General features: G+C 42.1%; 2 protein-coding genes and 1 long non-coding RNA gene across 5 annotated transcripts; 2 read left to right on the top strand and 1 right to left on the bottom strand.

Annotated features, from left to right (window-relative positions):
* The first annotated feature begins 1,809 nt into the window (after positions 1-1,809).
* Positions 1,810-9,187, top strand: chrnb4 (cholinergic receptor, nicotinic, beta 4 (neuronal)). 3 transcript variants are annotated; one of them, XM_054769722.1, is made up of 6 exons: positions 1,810-2,127; positions 4,725-4,870; positions 5,043-5,087; positions 5,235-5,344; positions 6,650-7,703; positions 8,399-9,187. In XM_054769722.1, the coding sequence occupies exons 1-6, from the start codon at positions 2,100-2,102 to the stop codon at positions 8,561-8,563; spliced, it is 1,548 nt and encodes a 515-aa protein (XP_054625697.1). In that variant the 5' UTR covers positions 1,810-2,099; the 3' UTR covers positions 8,564-9,187. The 3 variants fall into 3 exon arrangements, with proteins under 3 accessions (XP_054625697.1, XP_054625696.1, XP_054625698.1); XM_054769721.1 differs by having other exon boundaries at positions 1,810-2,148; XM_054769723.1 differs by lacking the exon at positions 8,399-9,187 and having other exon boundaries at positions 1,810-2,148; positions 6,650-7,363; positions 7,474-7,640.
* Positions 9,188-11,375: 2,188 nt separating this feature from the next.
* On the bottom strand, positions 11,376-21,034 carry LOC129178043 (uncharacterized). The gene is made up of 3 exons (XR_008569740.1): positions 20,161-21,034; positions 12,183-12,387; positions 11,376-12,082 (listed from the first exon to the last, which is right to left on the bottom strand). It is a non-coding gene; the product is annotated as an uncharacterized LOC129178043 (long non-coding RNA).
* Positions 12,229-21,027, top strand: chrna3 (cholinergic receptor, nicotinic, alpha 3). The gene is made up of 6 exons (XM_054769716.1): positions 12,229-12,394; positions 13,259-13,398; positions 16,673-16,717; positions 18,087-18,196; positions 18,747-19,935; positions 20,198-21,027. Exons 1-6 carry the CDS (start codon positions 12,331-12,333, stop codon positions 20,324-20,326), a joined length of 1,677 nt encoding a protein of 558 aa, XP_054625691.1. The 5' UTR covers positions 12,229-12,330; the 3' UTR covers positions 20,327-21,027.
* Positions 21,035-21,048: the final 14 nt, after the last annotated feature.

The raw sequence follows: 21,048 nt of genomic DNA, 5'->3' as shown, positions 1-21,048 counted from the left end.
GGACACTCGTATGCCAAGATACCACTGTATAAATTACCATAAAAAATACCGGCAGTGCTCCAGTAACTTGCCCATGGAGTCTGTGACAACTCAAATCACAGCGACAGTGCATACAAATAACTTTGGTCTTGTTGCGAGAGCCTTCTGCCGGGGCTTTGAAGCTGAATTTACCAATTAAAATACCCTTTTCTTTGTCCATTTCTGCGAAATATTTGCTCCTGCTTGTAGCGCCATGGTCACCGCTGCGTTTCCGCTGCGTAGGGCTTCCGTTAACGCATTAGCCCTACTTAAAACATTGCCTGTACACAAAATAAAGCTTTTCCAATGGTGACGATTTAATTGGAAGAGATTATTTTCATTTCCATTATTCCTTGTGAGGAAAGTTGTCACCAAAGCTTCGGTACGTTGGAAATACTACATAAACTGCAAGGTAACTAGCAGAGGAAGCTCATATGTAGTGCTTCATGTGGTCTAACGTATCATTTGAATATGCATAGATTTGATTTGTTGCATGAAATAAGGCTTACAATCATGACGGAGGTAAATCATCCAATTAATGACTGAGGTAGGGAGTCAGCCTGAATTCAACATATAAATCTGTCCCATTTGGTACCTCAGTAAATGGTTTACAGGCCGGATACTGCAATACGTAGCTAATAAAAACAAATTCAATTCAATTTCAGATCCTTTGGGGTCATAAAATAGGGTCAAAACCTAATCAGTCCTTATTGATCATGCCTGAATGAGCCACAAAAGACGTCATGCCTGGGCATCACATTGTCCCCTTTAACTGGCTATTATAATAGGGCTTAAGTGGGTGCAAATCCATCCTTAACTCTCCCATTCACCTCTAAAAAGAAAGATGTGTCCTCTTGTGAGAGCTCACAAAAGTGAGAGCCAGCAAAGGTGGAAAGTGAGAACTGGAAGAGTGCTTGGGTTTATGTCGGAATGTGAGGGAGATATTTCAAGTGGATCATTCTTTATGGGGGTCACCAAGTTCATACACGAGTAAAAGTAAACAATTTAACAAGTGCATGTCTTTTTCTGGCCTGGTTTTAGCAAGTGTGCTGCATGCTGATTCCCTAAACGGATCGTAATGGTGTTGGTGTTAAATAAAATAAAACGATATACATTACTTAAAATTATTTTACAAATAAAATAAGTAATTATATGAGGAGCAGACATGTTTAATTATTTTAATACGCCACTAAGAAACCAGTTTGTGATGTCATTTTTTCTTTTTACTGAACACATCATAAGGTACACCTGCAATACACCAACATCAAACTACAGTACACTATGTTTATTAATGTGCTTGCAGTTTATAGTGGTGTCCAACCACTTTCTACTATTTTGGCTGCCTTATTTAGCTACGTTGGAGAGTAAAAATATTAAGAACATGACAATAAAAATACAATTGAAAGAATAATCAAACATAAATACATTATACCTGTTCAACAATGTTAATCAAAACTAGGAATTACTATCTTTGTTCTGCTTTGGTTTTGGACGTTTAGAGGCACAGTTAGTGTACTGTATTTCTATGAAAACATCAACGACTTCTGCACAGTACAGTGTGCCTACAAATATTTTAACTGTCCAAAAAAAGTTGCTATAAAACTGTAACATTCCGAGTCCAACTATTTATTGGATTTCAACGTGGATGGATGCATGCAGAAGGTGCTTGCTAAGCCAAAGGCTTGACTGTGCAACACTGAGAAATGACTCATGGTGTACATGACATGAGAGCTCCAGCCTAAATAGGAACGGGGCTGGTCTTGTAGCTCACTAGCCGCCTGAGACGCCTCATGCGCGGACATGTCGTCTGAGGAGCGTGCCCCTGCTGGCCGGATGCACGGATGAATGACACCCACTAAAGTACACGTCTCGGCCACTCTTTTATGTTTGTTTTTGCACAGTTATATCACAATGGAGCCACTAGTGTCACTTTTTGGGCCAATGGCATCTCTTGGTGATATCAGCACCATGCTGGCTCCGCACCGGGACGCGTCGTCTCCGGCTTGCCCGGGCAGAGGAGTTCTGCTTTGAGGGTGCACCAGCTCACTAGTCCCGCTGAGCACATCCGTGGTGACGAAAAAATGACGCCTACTCTCTGCATCGTCGCTTGTATGTTGACTTTAATCCACGGTAAGTCACCTCAATTTCACTTTATTCTAAGGTTGACTTATTTATATGCATACATCGGTTATTTGCATAATAAAGCTATCGTGACCAGAAGAATGTATTTAATTCTTTATTAAAAGTGCTCGGATTGTAAGTGTGACATTCTCTAAATCTGAATGTCCTTTGAAACCCCTGTATTTTATTTTGTGAAAAAGAGTTTTACAACAACAAATAGAGCCTTGTGTTTGTCCCAAGGCAATGATATCCAAAGTGCGGCCCGTGGGCCATTGGTAGCACACTACACTTTCCCTTTTATTGGGCCGCAGAGTATTCTAAAAATAAAAGAAAACGCTGCCGAAATAAGAACATTACAGAAGAGGATTAGGATCAACTATGACACAATTTTGAACCATTTTTTTCCTAGCAAAAACACTCTACCGTAACTTTGATATGAAATAGATTCATCATTATCGCCAATTAATGAACGTTCCCTGTTGTTTGGGTTTACCACGGGTGCTTTTTTTATTCACCATGGGTGTTTCCCACTGACAAAGTACTGCCTATCCGATCTGTTGACTTATACTGCAGTCACGATGGCAGATATGTATCCCATTCACATCTTATTCTAAATGAAGGGCTACATACTTTATGACATTTTTTACGGAATTCATTTTTTTCCATGAAACGTTAACCGAGCGACCTTATCAAGGCTGCAGCGTCATATCAACATGCCCGACCTCACTTTCAATGAACGTTCTTGCACATTAGGCCAAGAAACACCCACAGCAGGTCAAATTGCAAGTTCAAGCGGCGGGGGCTTGTTGACTGCGGCTCCATGTGGGCTTTAACAACACGCCATCTGTTTACCAATGCTGCCGTCCTGGGTGGCAAAAAGGACCAGTCTGACCCATTAGACAGACTCCTTCCTCAAGCACCAATAAACTGCAGGAGTGTTTGCCCCTGCTAATGATTTACAGCGCGATTCTGAAGTACAAGAAAACCATTACAAAGTTTGCAAGTCTTAACGCTATTGTGGTCATTGGTGCATCGAGCTATAATTTGTATCCGAAAGGTCAAACCTGATGGCTTTTTAGAAGTTCTACTGTTCACAGAAGCAGTTATACAAGAACAGGACCATCAATTAAGAGTGTTTGTCAATGAAAAATGGGCTACTTTTTGGAAAGAACCTTTTGGCCTTCAGCGTAATCAAAGCATTAAATCTTTCACACAACCTCTAAAAGCTGCTTGTCCACCTTATTTCTGCATGGGTGTTCCATATAAATGGCACCAAGACAGAATGAGAGTTCAAAATCACAGAAATGAGGCACCCTTTGGGGCTCACGGTGCCCAACCAGTTGTGTTGAAAGCAATTGTTGCTATGGTAAAGGCTAGTGCTTCTCTTTAGCCTTTCTTCTTGATTCTTTGGACCCCACTGCTATCAGAGAAGTAATCAATGATGACACAATATAAAAGCTTTTCAAATTGTATTAAAAAATAAGATATATACATTTGGTTAAAGCGCCGTATTCCGGTTTCCTCCCACATTCCAAAAATATGCATGTTGGGTTAACTGGAGACTTTAAATTGCCCACACGTAGGTATGAATGTGAGTGCGAATGGTTCACTAGTCCAGGGTGTACCCTGCCTCTCGCCCAGAGTCAGCTGGGATAGGCTCCAGCATACCCCCGCGAGCCCAGAATGAAAGTACACACAGTCGATGTAGCAGTTGCCGCGCCCCTCTAGAAAGTGAAAGTAAAGTTTGTGTAGTAGTGAGACTTAAGCTTGTGTGAGTGAGAACAATACATCTGTTGTGTGTCTACCAGTATTTTACCATTAGTCACATGTATGTGTTGCGCAACTCTGATTGTGCTGTGTGAGTGTGTGTCAAGAAGGCCTTCCATGAGAAGCTTTTAGACCGAAAATGCACTGAGTTATTGGACATATCAGTATAATAATTATATCTAACACTATCCAACATGTATTTTATGCGTGATGCAAAATATGTGATGACAGGATTCTGCGTCGCTGTGTGAAAGCACACACGGTTATGGCAATATTACGCTTTCAGTGGGATCTGTGCAAAAGGCAAGGGTGTAAGAGGCTTTAGTGCTACAAATGAGTGTTTGGGCCATGATTAATAATGAAAAATAAATAATTTTATGAGAATAAAGTCATAGAATTAGGATAATAAAGTTGTGATATACAGAGAAAAAGCATGGACTGTAATATTATCAGAATTAAATTGCAAATTTGAGAGAAAATAAACTCTAGATTAAAATATAAATGAAAAATTGCAAAAATAAAGTTGTGACAATATGAAAAAAAATTCATAAAGAATAATTTAAAAAATAATTGAAGGAGAATAAAGAATAAAGAAAATCCCAATTACAGTATAATCTTTTTTGTAACATAAAGGTTTTAGCCTTACACCTTTATGTTAATCAAAAGGAAAAAATCTGAATTTATGGGAATAAGGTCTTTTTATCCGCTTTTTATATATAAATGATATACTCATTACAGTACACACACACACATGCATCATACTTACATATACATATCTGTGCACACAGTGAGGCTTTTAAACCACCCTGTGTGTCCAGGTTGTGGTGGTGCCGACTCTGAGGAGCGCCTCATGAACTGGCTGCTGGGCAAGAACCGCTATAATCCGCTCATACGGCCGGCGGTCAACAGGACAGAGAGGGTCACCGTGAAGCTGCAAGTGTCCCTGGCGCAACTCATCAGCGTGGTGTGTACATTACGTTCGGTGGCCATCTATGATCGACACATTTAGTCTAGCTAGCCTACATGTGCGTAAAGACAGAGTTTTGTGAAAATCACATTAGATTGTGATTTTTATTTATTTTTTTGTTGGTGTGGTGAAAAAGATCACAAATGTCTTTCATTGTATTCATTTCCAGAATGAAAGGGAACAGATCATGACCACCAATGTCTGGCTCACTCAGGTAAGTTTGATCATCGTCCTTGAACCTGGATCAAACCATGCCATTGCACTGACATTCACCGATAATGAGGTGCGTCAACTGGGAAAGGAATGTGTGTGTGTGTGTGTGTGCGGAAGTCAGACTTACTTAGTCGCCTTATCCCTGCAGCACTGGGTGGATTACAGGTTATCGTGGGACCCTGCCAAGTACGAAGGTATCGACAAGCTGCGTATCCCCTCCAGACACATCTGGCTCCCTGATATCGTCCTGTACAACAAGTAAGTAGCACTGCCACTCAGGGAAAAGTTCAATGCGCAGAACAAATTTCACTGTACATGTGACAAAGTTTAAGACACTATTTTTTCCCTAAATCAAAGTATGAAAAAGACTTATGTTTTTTATCTTATGTTCAGAAATGTATACATACAAACAACTTGTCCCCAAGCAAGTCAAGAGGTTTTCTTCTTGTCACTCACACACACACACACACACACACACGCGCCAGTAGCCACGACACACAGACCCACTGGCAAAAAGTGTCTCAAATATAGTTATGAAGTTGATATGATGCTAATTTTACAATAACGGTGATCAATGAAGCAGTGCCAATTGAGAGATATGGTTTTTTTTATACATTTGTATTATTCACTGATATTAAAACTAATATTACATTTTAACATATTTTCCCAAAAATGGATCTTGAAAAAGAAGGGTCTCCTTACAGCACATGTGTCAAACTCAGGCACGGGGGGGCAAATCTGACCCACGCTGCAATTTCGTCCGGCTCGCGAACCGTTTGGAAAGTAGCACTGAGTTGGCCCGACTCACGGACCTTGTCAAACAAAAATGCTTAATTACGATCTGCGTAATTATGGCATTTTAACTTTTAAAGTGAAAACAATATTGTGTATAGCACGAAATTCACAACCATTCTTAATAAGGGTGCCAGATTCAGACCATAAGTCCAAATAATTTAAATGTACATGACTATTACACCCTGTCTGAACAAAATAACACCTTCAAGAGGCATTGAGACATTGAGAGAATGACAAAGAGGTGGTCGATCAACAATCACTTCATTGAAATGGAGAACCACAGCAAAACAACCATCATCGTAGATTGGCAGACTATCCGAAAGTATAAACTTCAAGCGGGAATGAACGGACACGAAAAAATGCACATTTCCCCCACTCCGATGTAAAACAAATTATGTAAAACATTCTAAGTATTATTTTTTTTAGCCTGGATAATTGGGGCATGTCCTGTCATGTTTGCAACTTCAAACGAGCATTTGTGTGTGTTTGTGTGTGTTTGTGTGTGCACTGGTGATGCATATGAGTCTGCTTCGTTCACCAATTATGTTGGTTAAAAGAAGGTTTTAAGGTTTTTAATACTTTCAATATGCAGAAATACAAGTGTTGAACATTTCAGGATGAATCATAAGAAAGATACAAAGTTGGGGGGTTGGGTGGGGCGTAATGTCCAGTTCGGCCCACAAGTTAAAGTAGGCTTTGAGTTTGACACCCCTGTCTTACAGTACATTTGGGTCAGGTCTTACTTTCTTTGTCTCCGTTTTCCTACAGTGCCGATGGGACCTATGAGGTGACTGTCTTCACGAACGTCATTGTCCTATTCAATGGCAGCATCAACTGGCTTCCTCCCGCCATCTACAAAAGCGCATGCAAGATCGAGGTCAAGCATTTTCCCTTCGACCAGCAAAACTGCACTCTAAAGTTCCGCTCATGGACCTACGACCACACCGAGATCGACCTGATCTTAAAGTCGGAGATGGCCAGCATGGATGATTTCACCCCCAGCGGAGAGTGGGACATCTTGGCGCTGCCTGGCCGACGAACGGTCAACCCGTTGGATTCCACCTATGTGGACCTCACATATGACTTTATCATCAAGAGGAAGCCTCTTTTCTACACCATCAACCTGATCATCCCGTGTGTCCTGATCACTTCGCTGGCCATCCTGGTATTCTACCTGCCGTCTGACTGTGGTGAGAAGATGACTCTTTGCATTTCCGTCCTCCTGGCCCTCACCGTCTTTCTGCTTTTGATCTCCAAGATCGTTCCTCCGACCTCTCTGGATGTGCCGCTGATCGGCAAGTACCTCATGTTCACCATGGTGCTGGTGACCTTCTCCATCATCACCAGCGTGTGCGTGCTCAACGTCCACCACCGCTCCCCAAGCACGCACACCATGCCCCCCTGGGTCAAGATGGTCTTTCTGGTCAAACTGCCGGCCTTACTTTTCATGAGACGACCTCACAATAACACCTGCCGCCAGAGGTTAAGACAACAGCGGTCCCTACGGGAGAGTAGGACAATTTTGCGCTTGGGTTACCCAGTTGGAAACAAATCTGTTTTTACCAAACCATCTTCTGCCTTGCTGTCTTCAGACTCTGCCTTCTCCATCCCGGGACACAAAAATGTGATCCCTCCCCTGGGCTTTAGTCACCCCGGAAGGAAGGGTGACTTGCGGTCCAACGATTGTCTTCCCAGTGGTTTAGCACCGTCTCAGGACCTCCATCTCAGAAGCAACTCAGACTGGGCGAATGATGTCCAGGAGGCGGTGAACGGAGTGCGCTTTGTCGCTGAGCACATGATGGCAGATGATGATGATGAGAGTGTATGTATAAAGCTTTTTTATCATCACTCTTCAGATATTGACCATTTCCACCAACTGGTTGGGAATGCATTTAATTTCCACTGTAAATGTATCCAAAAGTGCCATTTAAGAAAGTATTTTGAAAAGAAGGCAATTCCACACAGTGGAAACATGGGCTGATTGGGTTTACTGAACTGAAACATACCAGGTGAACTGAACTGAATCGTACTGCTCGGTGGAAACATAGCAATAGATTGAACATTAAGCTTGACTGGAGGTTCTGTATGGATGCTACCTCTCTCCATCTATTTGAACCCAAACAAACTGGATCAAAATCATGTGTATTGGTACAATAGCATGTATTCCGAAATCCTTGACCTTCCTGACATACAGCTAGGAACACCACTAACCTTAAGTAGCATCTGCGACCCAGCAAATTGAAGACAGACGCCGAGTGATCATTCGCTTTCTCTAATAAATCAATACAACAAGGAAGGAATCCAGGATGAGAAATGACCGCTTCCAAAAGCAACCAAGGACACAATGGAAAACAGGGCAAAAGGGTCAATAGCAGTCCAGGTTTCAGCTTTATGGAGGTTACCTATCAGTGGGATAGAACATAAAGCTTTACAGTCAACTGTGATCCAGTCTGTGTGATATACTGCATCATAGCATTAACTCTGATTGACTTCTCACTTGGTTTTCATGTGTTGCAGGTGATTGAGGACTGGAAGTACGTGGCCATGGTGGTGGATCGCATGTTCCTTTGGATCTTTGTCATTGTGTGCGTGGTGGGGACCCTGGGTCTGTTTTTACAGCCACTTTTTCAGAGTCAGGTAGTTCAGAACCAGCAGCCCACGTCGGAGATGCCTCGCATTTGATGGTAAGAGTAGTCTTGGGTTTAGCCCATTCTTTAGCAAAGAATGCTGAATTTGCAGACAAACTGATGAATAGACAAGTCAATTTGGAATTTGAGCGAGATTCATCAGGGAAAATATGTCTTGAAAGCTACACAAAACAAGTCTGAACCACCGTCAGGCATGATGTCCCTGAGCATACCTCACTGGACCATCAAACATTTTATGTCTTTTTATGGCTTGCTTTGCAACACTTATTCCAAACGAAGTAGCAGCCTCAGTTAGCTGACTCATAATCGAAGCAGTAAGACTCCAGCGTTGCCATACGCAGTGACACTTCCTATCAAATTTAACATAAAGCGTGTTGTGTTTTTACATTTGACAGTGGTTAACTTCTTTTTACACTTGTGTGACACATACAAATGTTTTTAATAAATATGACGTGTGAGGCTCAAGTAACGTCTGTAATTTAGCTGTGAATGTTAGTGCGAATGGTTGTTTATGCGTCAGTCCTGTGATTGACAGGTGATCAGTCAGCTGGTGGAGGCTCCACCCCCTTTGAGACTCCGAAAGCATAAGCACTAAAGAGACTGAGTGGATGTATTACAATGTGACGTGTGATTACTGTGTGAATACATGTACCAAACGTTGTTGCTTCAGTTTGATGATACTCCATGTAAAAAAATGATAAATAAAGTCTTAAAATGTCAGTGTGTTTGTATGTTTAATGTTGTTGTACGTCAAAGCTGACGTTGACATTTTGACTTGCTGTACTTCACATCGGTGAGGTTAAAGAAATGGCAGTCAAAACAGCAGTACCTATCGAGACACGAAAACACACCCTTACTGTAATTACTGTGTGGCGTATTTGCGTTTGTATATTCCCAGCCAGCAGCCACTTTCAGCTTAGTTTTTAACCCAGACTGCCTCTAGCAGGTCTCCCGAGGGTTTTTGTGATTTTTTTTTGTTTGTTTGTTTTTAATCCAAAAAAAACAAAAGTAGTTTGCGCTTTGTGTGTTTCAGATCTGAAGAACTTTCACAAAAATGGAAGTTGTGGTTTTCATTGGACAGTGACGATATTATTTCATTTCTATTAACTATTCAACATTCTTTTATTCAAATGAAATAAAAAAAAAAATTACATATTAACATTAACATTATTGTAAAAATGCGGTATAATTTAATATATGGTGAATCATTTTAACTATCCTTTATTTGCATAGTATAGCATGGTATCAATAAATAATATTTTCAATAAAATAATATTATAGATATCATTAATATTGGTGTATACTAATACTAGGATACAAATAGTATTCTTTTATGAAAATGTGTTAAAAAATAAATTCCTCCCCTCTAATTAACATATTATCCAGATATTTTTGATTTTTATTTTAGTCCTGTAGTTCAAGGATAGACACACACACACACACACACACACACGCACACACACACACAAACGAGAAGCGGCAGTTCCCTCACACAACATTTACTGCTCATTAAAATTTGCTGAGATGGCTCGTTAAGAGATTCTGCAGACTGTTGGCCATTTTGCCAAACCTTTATACAGCAATAGCAATCAGCCTCCGTGTTTTTTTTTTTTTTTTTTTAAGATCATTACTAACCTCATCGTCTCTACTTGTTCCTCTTCCTGCAGGATGTTTCATGGCCATCTTTTTTTTTCGGGTCAGGCGAGCTTCATTCAACAGCGGGATGGAATGTGTCATTAATCTCAAGCTGCATGTCAGCACTTTGGTGTCATTAGCTGCCAGGATGAGATGTATTAGAATTTATCTGCCTCATGAGCAAGCACAGACTATTTTTTAACCATCTTGCATGTGATAGATAGGATACCATGACGGTCAGATTACACAACCCTCAACCCTTCCAGATGAGGGTGTGTGGCCTGCACAAAGCAAACACATAACACCAGACCACACAAACCATTTATATTGTGGCCCAATATTTTTCAAGAGCCCAGTGTCAGTAATGGGGCTCATATGGCACACCCCCATTTTATGGCCGTGGATGCCTTTTTAAATTTATATGTCATTTCAGGACTGGAGGCTGACCGCTCATTCATCTAACTGAAGGGCGACAAGAGGGAAATCAAGCGACGGGGGTGCCTGGCTGGGTGCATCGTTCACACCAATAAATAAACGTCTCTCCTCAAATAGACGCCTCCTTTAAAGAAGTGGTCCTAAATTCCTTGACAAAACAATGGTGCATTTTTACCACCGTACTGTGGCCTCTGTTCTACTAAACGCCACGCCTCGATTATTCACCAGGTGCGCGCCCACCTGAGGAAGTAAAGGCCTCTCCTCAAATAGTTTAATTTTTCTCCTTTAAAGACGTCAACCTTTTCAAGAGCGTGGTCTTACCGCCACTACTCCAATAGAAGCCATGCCTCATGTCCGCTGGAACGACAAAAAAGTATTTTTTTTTTTTTTACCCCTCAAAATGTTTTTAAAAATAAAAGAAGTCACCGCCACCGACACCCCCATTTGCCCCCCCCCCCAGGAGCAGCTGTGGTCACTACATCTGTAGCACCTAATTGACTTAATAAAAGCTATTTTTATACTCTTTCAGCCTGAATTTAGATGCATGTTTTGAAATAATGTGAATAAAAAGAGACAAACAAATTGCTCAAGAAAATATTTGTAGTACAAAACAACAAAAACAACTCTGAGGTCTGGTTTCAAACCCACACCCTGTGCCTTAAAAGGCAGCAGCTGTACCATTAAACCACCAAGGATTGACAGGAGAGCAGGTGAATTCTGCCATTTTATTCTCTTCTTCTGCTGCGTGATGTCGATCATTGTCGCAACGAGCACGGCGTGTCTTGTGGCGCTCTATGCCTCACGGCAGTGATGTACATCCTTAGAGCATTCGCACACAGTTGCACAAAATGGGGCCCCCCATTTGTTGAACCCTACGCACACCGCGTGCTCTGCGTGTAGGTAGGGGCGTCTCTGGCTCGATTAATTGCTAGGTGGTAGGGGCTGGTCGTCCATGTAAACAAATACTGTAAATGCTTGCTCCTTAAAGATGGTCTGGAATTGCTTAAAACAACAACAATTATTTAGCCTGGTGACTCGTCCGCTTAATTGAACAAATAAACACCTGACTTCAAATAGGCACATCGATTTTTCCCTTTAAAAGAAGTTGATGTTATGAGTGTGGTCAGTACTTTTTCTTCAGTTGTGCACTTTTTCTTGCATATTTCCGCAACGAGTGGCCTCCGCTCTAATCAACACCAGAGCTCAATTAGTTGCTTGGTGCGTGGTCTTGAAATGCGTGACATATTCCCACAGGAAAACCATTATTTTCCAGGTAGCTGTAATTGTCTCCATATAAATCAACACCTGACACTCTGAAAAAGCCACCGTGGCATATGGATCTTGGCTAGGGGTGACTGAGAAGTACTACTCCTTTGACAGGAGCCATCAAGCAAGCCGTTGAACTGCCCTAATCGCTCCCCCTAGTGGTGGAAGTCCTCGAATGGTCCGTTCACTGATGTGATGGGTTAATTGCAGAGCCTGCCTTTTGTAAAATAAATGTAAATGTATAGTCAGGATAAAGCAGATGTAAAGTACAGATTTTTCTGGCTTTTTTTCGTCCTGGTTGGATCGGATCAGCTTACCATAGGTTGCCGTGGCGATCAGCATCCCGTCAGAGGCTGGCTCAGCCTGCCTCCCTCCCTGCACTTGCTCTCCTTCCCTCTTGGCATCCACAGACGCGCTTTCACTCCACTTTCTCCCGCTCCTCTGGATCCATCACTCGCCAGGAAGATGAAAACCACTTTTTACCTCCTTTTCGTTTCCACCTGTTCCTTCCTTCTGCTGCATCTGGGGGGTGAGTGTGAGAGTTACCGTTACTTAAGATGACTTAGTTAAGTTAAAGGTTAAAGGCAGGCAGTTTACTCCATTTAAGCAGCATGTTTTAACCGTGCAACATAGCAACATGACTTTGCATTACACAGTCATGGCCAAATACTGGCACGCCAAAGACAAATGTTTTGGCCATGGCTGTATGAAATCCAAACAAAGTCAGCCTTATTTATACAGCCATGAACAAAAACACTGCCATCTTTGGCGTGCCAACATTTTTGGCCATGACTGTAGGTAGATTATATTGGTCACACATATAAGTATTATATATATATATCATATAGTACTATTGAATACAATAATACAAGCTATATAAGTACTGCTTCTTCCTACTCCCTTTTGGACATGTTGAATTGTGTAAATGCAATTGTAAATTGTAAATGCATTGTGTGCATGTTCAAAATAAACAGAAAGCATTACCATATTTTTCCACACAGATAAACCTGCATGAAGTACCCTGACATGACAAAAAAAAGAGCAAGTAATTCCAAAATGCCCTTGCTAAAAAAAAATAAAGGAGCATATTGTTGTTATTCAATGAAATGCATGCATTTCAAAAATGTATATTACTTGTTTTATTCATCCATTTATGTATGTATTTTTTTTTTTTGCGATTTATTTTTGAGCCACCCACAATAAAAACATTAAAAACCCATTTTCACACAATTATTATTATTTTGTAAAAGTCAATTTTATTTTTGACTGGAATTTCTGAACAGATGGATTGCGTTGTATGGCAATACTGTAATATGTTTTATTCATCCTGCTATTGAACACCCCGCATCTATCTAACCATCAATCCATGACCCAAACCTGCATTCTGACTTAGGGGGTACATGTTCGGAAGCCGAGCATAAGCTCTTCTCCGTCATCTTCTCCAACTACAACCAGTACATACGACCTGTGGAGAACGTGTCCGACCCGGTCATCGTCCAGTTCGAGGTGTCCATGTCACAGCTGGTGAAAGTGGTGAGTCAGTTGGCCGGCGTCCCGTGGATCAATGTTTCTGTCTTTAGCTGGGCAATTTATGGTTCCTCTCCTTCACCACATTCCTCCAACATACAGTACATGCATCATTCCGCTAAATGAGCCCGTTTGGTCAACAGCACAAAGAGTCGGTGTGACAAGTTGACAACTTTTGGATTTAAACGGTGGAAGGCAGCAGGTGACAGCCAAACAACAGGTAGTGTTATGATGGCAAAGGTCTTTTTTAGCCTGAAGTCATTAGGTGACAAAGTACCGTAATTTCTGGTGTAGCTGTTACTTTTTTCTTAAACTTTGAACGCTGCGGCTTATACAGCAGTGCGGCTTATTTATCGCTAAATTCTAATCTTGTGACATCTCCTTTACTTCAGAACTACTACTAATCATTTAACTAGTTAGTCCGCGAGGAAACGGTAGCGCTTTCTTTGGCAGGAGCCAATCACGAGCAGTGAGTGAACTCACAACAAGCTTGTCCACTCATTGGAAATCGCAGGAATGTAACAGTCTGACTCACAGTGTCATCTTTCAAAGAGCACTAAAATCATCACACAGCAGCTTAACACTCAAAAGGTAGCTAAGAAATATAAATAAGTACCAATAGGAGTTTAAAATATAAAAAACAAAATATTTTAACAGCTTCCCATTATGCATTTCGTCCAAGCAAAAATTTAATTGGACATGGCTGCCTCTATTCACTAAAGGGCGCCAGAGGAGGGTCTTCTGGCTCCCTCTCCCCCAGCAGCCATGTCCAATGAAATGCTTTGCTGGGACGAAATGCATGATGGGAAGACGGTAAAATGTTTTTTTTTTCCATTTTAAACTCATATTGGAAATGTTATATTCCTTAGCTATCTTTTGAGTGTTAAGTTGCTGTGTGATGATTTTAGCGTTTTGTAAGATGATACCGTGAGTCAGCCTGTTACATTGAGTAATGACATCCTGCGATTTCCAATGGGTTGACAAGCTTGTGAGTTTTTTCATAGCTCATAATTGGCTCCTGACAAAGAAGGAGCTACCTGGTCCTCACAGACTCGTGCATGCCACAATATGCCATTTTATGATGTGGACATATGCGGCTTGTAGTCCGGTGTGGCATATACAAATCTGTTTTTCTTTCTAAATTTAGTGGGTGTGGCTTAAACACAGGTGCATCTTATACACTTGAAATTACGGTGGTTGGTGTCCTGCTTGATCTGTGCTACACCTCTCAAGACAGTCAAGTTGTTATTGAAATGTAGCGCTGCAACTATTAATCGATGGATCAAAGATTTATCGATTATTCAATTAATCGGCTATAACTATTTTGGTGCTCGATTAATTGTTTTATTCTTTAAAAAATTTATATATCCTCTGATTTCAGGCTCTCAAATGTGAATGTTTTTTAATTTCCCGAGTCATCCATGAAAGCAGACCCTTTTATCTTTGTGTTTTAGGCAAAACAAGATATTCACACACATCAGATTTGAGTATGGAAAAGAGTGATGGACATTTTTGCCTCTTTTCTGATAAGTTGCGGACCAACCACAAACGGTTTGCGCTTGGTTCATTGATTTGGGCCGTCTAGGGCCTAAGCGATTACTCGACTAATCACAAAACAACGAGCTTCAGTTCAACTAAGAAAAAAATCATTAGTGGCAGCCCTATTGAACAGAAATACTGGAAATGACGTGTTTACAGAGTTTACAAACCCCCTAAAATGCCACTCTCAACCGTAGTGCTGTGGACACACTTGATTCAGCCAGATTGCATACAGATACAAAAGGGAATATTGGAATAAAAGTTCCATTTGCAGAGATAATGACTTTTGCAACATTACCATCTGTTTACATTATGCTACATGGGAGATTTGCGCTTGACAAGAGCAAGCCGTCTCGCTGTCCGTGCTGATGAATGACTTTTATTCCATTCCTGCACCTGCTGCCCCTCACATCCTAATGCAATTGGCGTGGGTGAGCCTTCACCAGCTTCTACAGCAGAGCTCCTTGTGAGTGTCAACAGCTCATCGTACCGGCATGGAACATTCCGGTCAGGCGTCTTTATGACGAACAGTCACGTCTTTATGGGAATGGACTTAATCGCAGTGGTATTGAGTTGTTGTTGGAGAACATTCATAACTTAAAGCTGCTGCCAACAGCCAATTAAATTGGCTTGTTGTGAATCACATCGTTTTTTGATTCATTATAAAACAAAACAGTTTAATTATAATTTTAGCTATCTCTCACCGTAGTTACAGCAACATAGAGCAATGGAATACATTGCAAGAAACAGTCAAATGGTCACATCATGCATTTGCATGGCCTGTTGCTAGGCAGAATTCATCGGACACATTAATTTGTGCCCCATAGGCATAGAATGGGAACGAAAAAATACCAGTCATGCCTGATTGACAGAACCCGAGACAGTAACAGGAAAATCAGAAACAGGAAGGTAGACAGGATTAATATACACATTCATTCTGCGTTTGAATCTCTGCTATGTATTGAGTAAAATAAGTAAATGAAAAAAATACGGTGCCGTCTGCTGGTTTAGGTGGGGCACTACTCACTCTGCCCCGCGGGTTAACATAAGTCGATAAACATTAGAGTCCTAACAGAAGAGCCAGCATTTATCTGCCTGGGCCTTTTTATACAGATTCCAGCAAAATGGGATATTGCTGCAGCTGTGTATGCATTCACACAGCAACAGCAGGATCCTGCAATCGGATAACGACATGCATGTCAATGTCAGTGCTAGCGTCTGGTGAGGTGTATAAAATACTTGTTGGACAGCAGCAACTGCTCCCTAACGCATCAGGGTGGGAGACGAGAGGGTTGGATGTTAAGCGTAACTGTGAAATAACCTTATAGGCAGTGTGAAAGGGGCGATAGTTCAACTGTAGTTGTGGGTGTATGTAATTGTACATGCTCTGGTTTCACCACTGCCAATCCTCCATAGGCCCCTCCTCCACCTGTGTTCACCAGCCTGTGTGGCGGCACTGGGAGCTTTCATTTCCAAGTGAATTCAATGCTTCATGCAAAGAAAGCACTGGATCATGAGATTGATTCCTTCACGGTCTAAGTCACAAACCTCACCCTACACGCCTCCCCCCCTAAAGTTATTTGTCGGAACAGAAGTTAAGGCTGCTGCCAGGCTGCAGGTGTGGAGGACTCAGCTGGAGGACTGATGCAGAGGAACACGCAAGCGGCCAGTCAGATTATGTGATGATGCTAAAATATTCAAAGTTTGTCCTGTCCTAAAATACACTGTGCTCTGTTTTCAGGATGAAGTCAATCAGATCATGGAGACCAATCTGTGGCTGAGACATGTAAGTTCACCACATAAATGGACCTTAAGACAACGGTGTCATGTACTGTATGGATCTGACTCTAGACTGGCAGGGTGAATTATTAATGGAAAAGGAAGAAGGGGGGCTTTTAAGCACATTGATCCTTTTAGAGCAGTTTCTTAAACCACGATACGCGTCACAACAACTCCAGTCCAGGCCCTAATCATGTAAGAATTAAGGTACAAACTGTAAGTAAGACACATTAATGTAGATGGTAGTGGACGAATTTTAAATGAAAAAACAGTGACAGAAGTCTTTCAAATGTACCATCAATGTCTAATCTTGGACCTTTACAGAGGGAGGGATCAATGAATCAGCGACAACGGAACCTCTAAAGTCGCAAAATTCGCAATTCGACCAAAGATTTTGGCAAAGTTGAAACTTCTTTCTCAACCTCAGTTCAGTAAACAACAGGATCAATGCTGTGCGCGTGTTTTGATTTTTCCTTTGGGTTTTTGCAAATTCAAAGGCGACTTTAAAATATTCAGTGCTTGGACATAGTAGCAAAGTCGTAACACGGGCGAGACGCAGGTGTGTTACTACCAATTCCGCACACACATTGATGCTCCAGCGTCATTCATTAAGGTCCCATATGGTTCCTCAGTTGCCATCATGCAGTGAGCCAGTTTTGCAACCAATGAGGCGTCTGGTTTATACGTCACATATTTCACTCTGCATAGTTTCAAAATGGGGGGAGCTGACCGACGGCTCACATCCTACTTCTACTTGACATTTACTGTTTTTTAATTAAGCGAAAGCTTTACAGGACCCACATGCTGCCCCACTATTGTCTCTGTAAGGCTCTTGCGAGGATTGCCAGCTGCAGCGAAGAAAAAACACTAGCAAAAAGGCCCATTAAACACATCGTGGTGCATTTTATTTCCTTCTGCACGAACCGAATTAAGTTGTCTGCTTTTTTCATCTCTATAGGAGGGAAGAGTTGGCGAACACTTTTGAAGCAGAATGAGCTGAAAAGTGTGTGTGAACTATATGTTGTGTTTCATTTTGCATTCCGTTTATGGCCTTTTTTTGTATAAAATTTTATCTCATCCCAGGCACTAAACTTTTTATGTTTTTATCGACCATTGGGCCATCAAATTGGCTCGTCACCCGCTCTGGATGTAAGTTTAAATTAAATGAGCGAGCGGTTTCAAGGCCAGTATGCATAAATAGGGAATCCACACATTGTGTTTTTCTTGTCTGAAAATACTGCACAACTGAATCATATCCAATTCCAGACTTGATCAAAATGTCCGTCTTCAAAAAGACGGATAATTATATCTTACTTTTTTATTTGCTAATGTTGCTATTTTCAATATAATCTTTGTTATGTTTTTTTGTGTGTTAGATCTGGAATGACTACAAACTCAAATGGAATCCAAAAGATTTTGGAGGTGTTGAGTTTATACGCGTGCCCTCCAGCAGGATATGGAAGCCCGACATTGTGCTTTATAACAAGTGAGTGTATTTGTTTTTATGGAAATGCAATGAAAATATTTGTATATATGATTTTGTAAACATTTTACAATCTAATTCGGTGATAGTCGAACTTCCAAGTATGTCAATGTGCTTGTGTTCAATAAAACTTTTCAGGTGAACGAAAATGTGAACAATCAGAAAGGGGTCGAGGTCTACCTTAGGTCTGACGAGGCCTTAGTTCGTACAATTCCAGTCCAAGGCATGGCAAGATGATTTTAGTTCAATGTGGCTCACAGGGATCTGTCAGTTCTGAGCGTTTACACATGCAGAAAACATATGGACTAATTGCTCTGAGTTTGCTTTGAAGGCTGAAAGAGACCAAGTATAATCCGCAATGTAAACACAAAAATACGTGAGAACCAGTGTATGATCAGGCAGTATCAGGTCTCCGTACCGTGGGGTGATCATGCACTAGGTCGAGCAAATCAGTGCTAGGACTGACTACAGTTAATAAAAAAAAAGTCAAATGATGAAACATCTTTGCGAGACTTAGGTGGTTCAACCATCCTGGCGTCTTTCCTCTCCACAGTGCAGTCGGAGACTTCCAGGTTGACGACAAGACGAAGGCCCTGCTCCGATACAACGGCGAAGTCACTTGGATCCCTCCCGCCATATTCAAGAGCTCCTGCAAGATCGATGTCACCTACTTCCCCTTCGACTACCAGAACTGCACCATGAAGTTCGGCTCGTGGACCTACGACAAGGCCAAGATTGACTTGGTGCTGATAGGCTCCACCATCAACCTCAAGGACTTCTGGGAAAGCGGCGAGTGGATGATCATCGACGCCCCAGGCTACAAGCACGACATCAAGTACAACTGCTGCGAGGAGATCTATACGGACATCACATACTCGCTGTACATCCGCCGCCTTCCGCTGTTCTACACCATCAACATGATCATCCCCTGCCTCCTCATCTCCTTCCTGACTGTGCTAGTCTTCTACTTGCCTTCGGACTGTGGCGAAAAGGTCACGCTGTGCATTTCTGTGCTGCTCTCCTTGACCGTATTCCTCCTCGTCATTACTGAGACTATTCCCTCCACATCGCTGGTCATCCCCCTCATTGGCGAGTACCTCCTTTTCACCATGATCTTTGTCACCCTCTCCATAGTGATCACCGTGTTTGTGTTGAACGTCCACTATCGCACCCCAAAGACCCACACAATGCCCCATTGGGTGCGTAGCATCTTCCTGGGGCTGCTGCCCAAAGTCATGTTCATGACCCGACCTGAGAGGGATCCAGAGAAGATCAACAATGCCGTTCAGATGATCCAGTCGAGGCAGTGCGGCGTTCACTCGTCCCTGCAGAAGCAGCATAAGGCTGAGGCTCTGGCATCCAGCGTGGTGTCAAGCCTGACAAACCGCCAGAGGCTTCTCAACAACACAGAGCTCTCTAATCTCAACAACTTGAGTGGAAGCGAGCTGGCCAAGCGCACCGGATCAGGCTCGCTGTGCTGCGAGGGCCGCTGCAACAGCTGCTGGCACCAGAGGTCCGGAAAACTGCCCGCGGATTCCGGGGGTGGAGGCGGCGGAGGCCTCGGCAGCCTTGGAGCCTTGACTGGAGGCGCTGCGCCTGGCGGAGGGAGTCAGTGCTCCAGCTCGGAGTCCCTGGATGTTGGAGCCATGTCTCTGCTGCCGATCTCCGCAGAGGTGAGGGAGGCTATCGAGAGCGTCAAATACATCGCAGAGAATATGAGACTACAGAATGAGGCAAAAGAGGTGAGAGCTCACTAAAGCACTCCAAGGATCTACACACTTCATGATGTACATTTGCACAAGCCAAGGAACCATATTTGGTCATTTGGGTGTGCGCTCAACATGTCCCACTAGGAGGCAGCAGAACCACATGAATGAACCAATCAATAAAGGCACACTAGAATTCAAATATAATTATACAGCTCTTCTATTGGATCACATCAGAACGCGTTAATGTGTCTTACTTACAGTTTGTATCTTTCATTGTTTTGTCATCCTCTCCCAGGTTCAGGATGATTGGAAATACGTTGCTATGGTAATCGACCGCATCTTCCTGTGGGTTTTTGTCCTAGTGTGTATCCTTGGAACCGCTGGGCTTTTCCTCCAACCGCTTCTACTTGGGGAAGACATATAAATATACATACCTGTATATTTTTGTACTTTTACCAAACTACTTCAGACTTTCAAAATGCAGATTTTTCGAGGACCCCTTAAAGGAGAGGACAGGAACACAACATGTGTCAAGTCATAGTCACCAAATGACAGTATAAATGACGATAAAACTGTACATAAAAAATGCACACACGCCTGTAGACTGTTTAACCAATGTTTCCTGAGCATGAAACATTTGACTAACAAGTTAGCTTCAACATGGAAAAAAAACATGATCAAGGAGCGGCACCCTGTGGTGATACAGTGCTACAACAACTGCCGGTAGAAACCATTTTTTAATTGTCCCGAAAAACGATTTGGGAGGTTCTCCAATGATGCCCCAAAAATGACACGATAAATAAAGACTGCACAGACTATTTCCAGACCAGTTCGACTTCCTTGGTGTATTTGTAAATAAATCAGATGTCTACTCGCGCCTCTGGGCTGCAGATCTAATCTATCAGAAGAGGCCTCCGAGGCTCAATTTATCACTCTGTTCCACGTCTCGTGAGCTCCCTCAGAGCAATGTCAGCTGATAGGACAATCAATATCATGAGCAAGTGATAAAGGAGCTCTTTGGACCCCTTGCTTCTCTCTTCTCTTCTCTCCTCTCTGAAACTCATTTCCTTGCCAAAAAGGCGCATTTGCTGCAAGCAGGTGGTGAAAATCTGTCAAACGTAAATGCCAAAATGTCACAGATGAATA

Source organism: Dunckerocampus dactyliophorus, chromosome 3 (genome assembly GCF_027744805.1).
Source record: "Dunckerocampus dactyliophorus isolate RoL2022-P2 chromosome 3, RoL_Ddac_1.1, whole genome shotgun sequence".
Taxonomy (NCBI): domain Eukaryota; kingdom Metazoa; phylum Chordata; class Actinopteri; order Syngnathiformes; family Syngnathidae; genus Dunckerocampus; species Dunckerocampus dactyliophorus.
This window is presented reverse-complemented; position numbering and strand designations above follow the sequence as displayed.

Coding starts and splice junctions, on each gene's coding strand:
- chrnb4 (XM_054769721.1), top strand. CDS start 2,100: ATGACGCCTACTCTCTGCATCGTCGCTTGTATGTTGACTTTAATCCAC. Junction 5,088..5,234: donor CCAATGTCTGGCTCACTCAG/GTAAGTTTGATC, acceptor TTATCCCTGCAG/CACTGGGTGGATTACAGGTT. Junction 7,704..8,398: donor CAGATGATGATGATGAGAGT/GTATGTATAAAG, acceptor CATGTGTTGCAG/GTGATTGAGGACTGGAAGTA.
- chrna3 (XM_054769716.1), top strand. CDS start 12,331: ATGAAAACCACTTTTTACCTCCTTTTCGTTTCCACCTGTTCCTTCCTT. Junction 13,399..16,672: donor TGTCACAGCTGGTGAAAGTG/GTGAGTCAGTTG, acceptor CTCTGTTTTCAG/GATGAAGTCAATCAGATCAT. Junction 18,197..18,746: donor GACATTGTGCTTTATAACAA/GTGAGTGTATTT, acceptor TCCTCTCCACAG/TGCAGTCGGAGACTTCCAGG.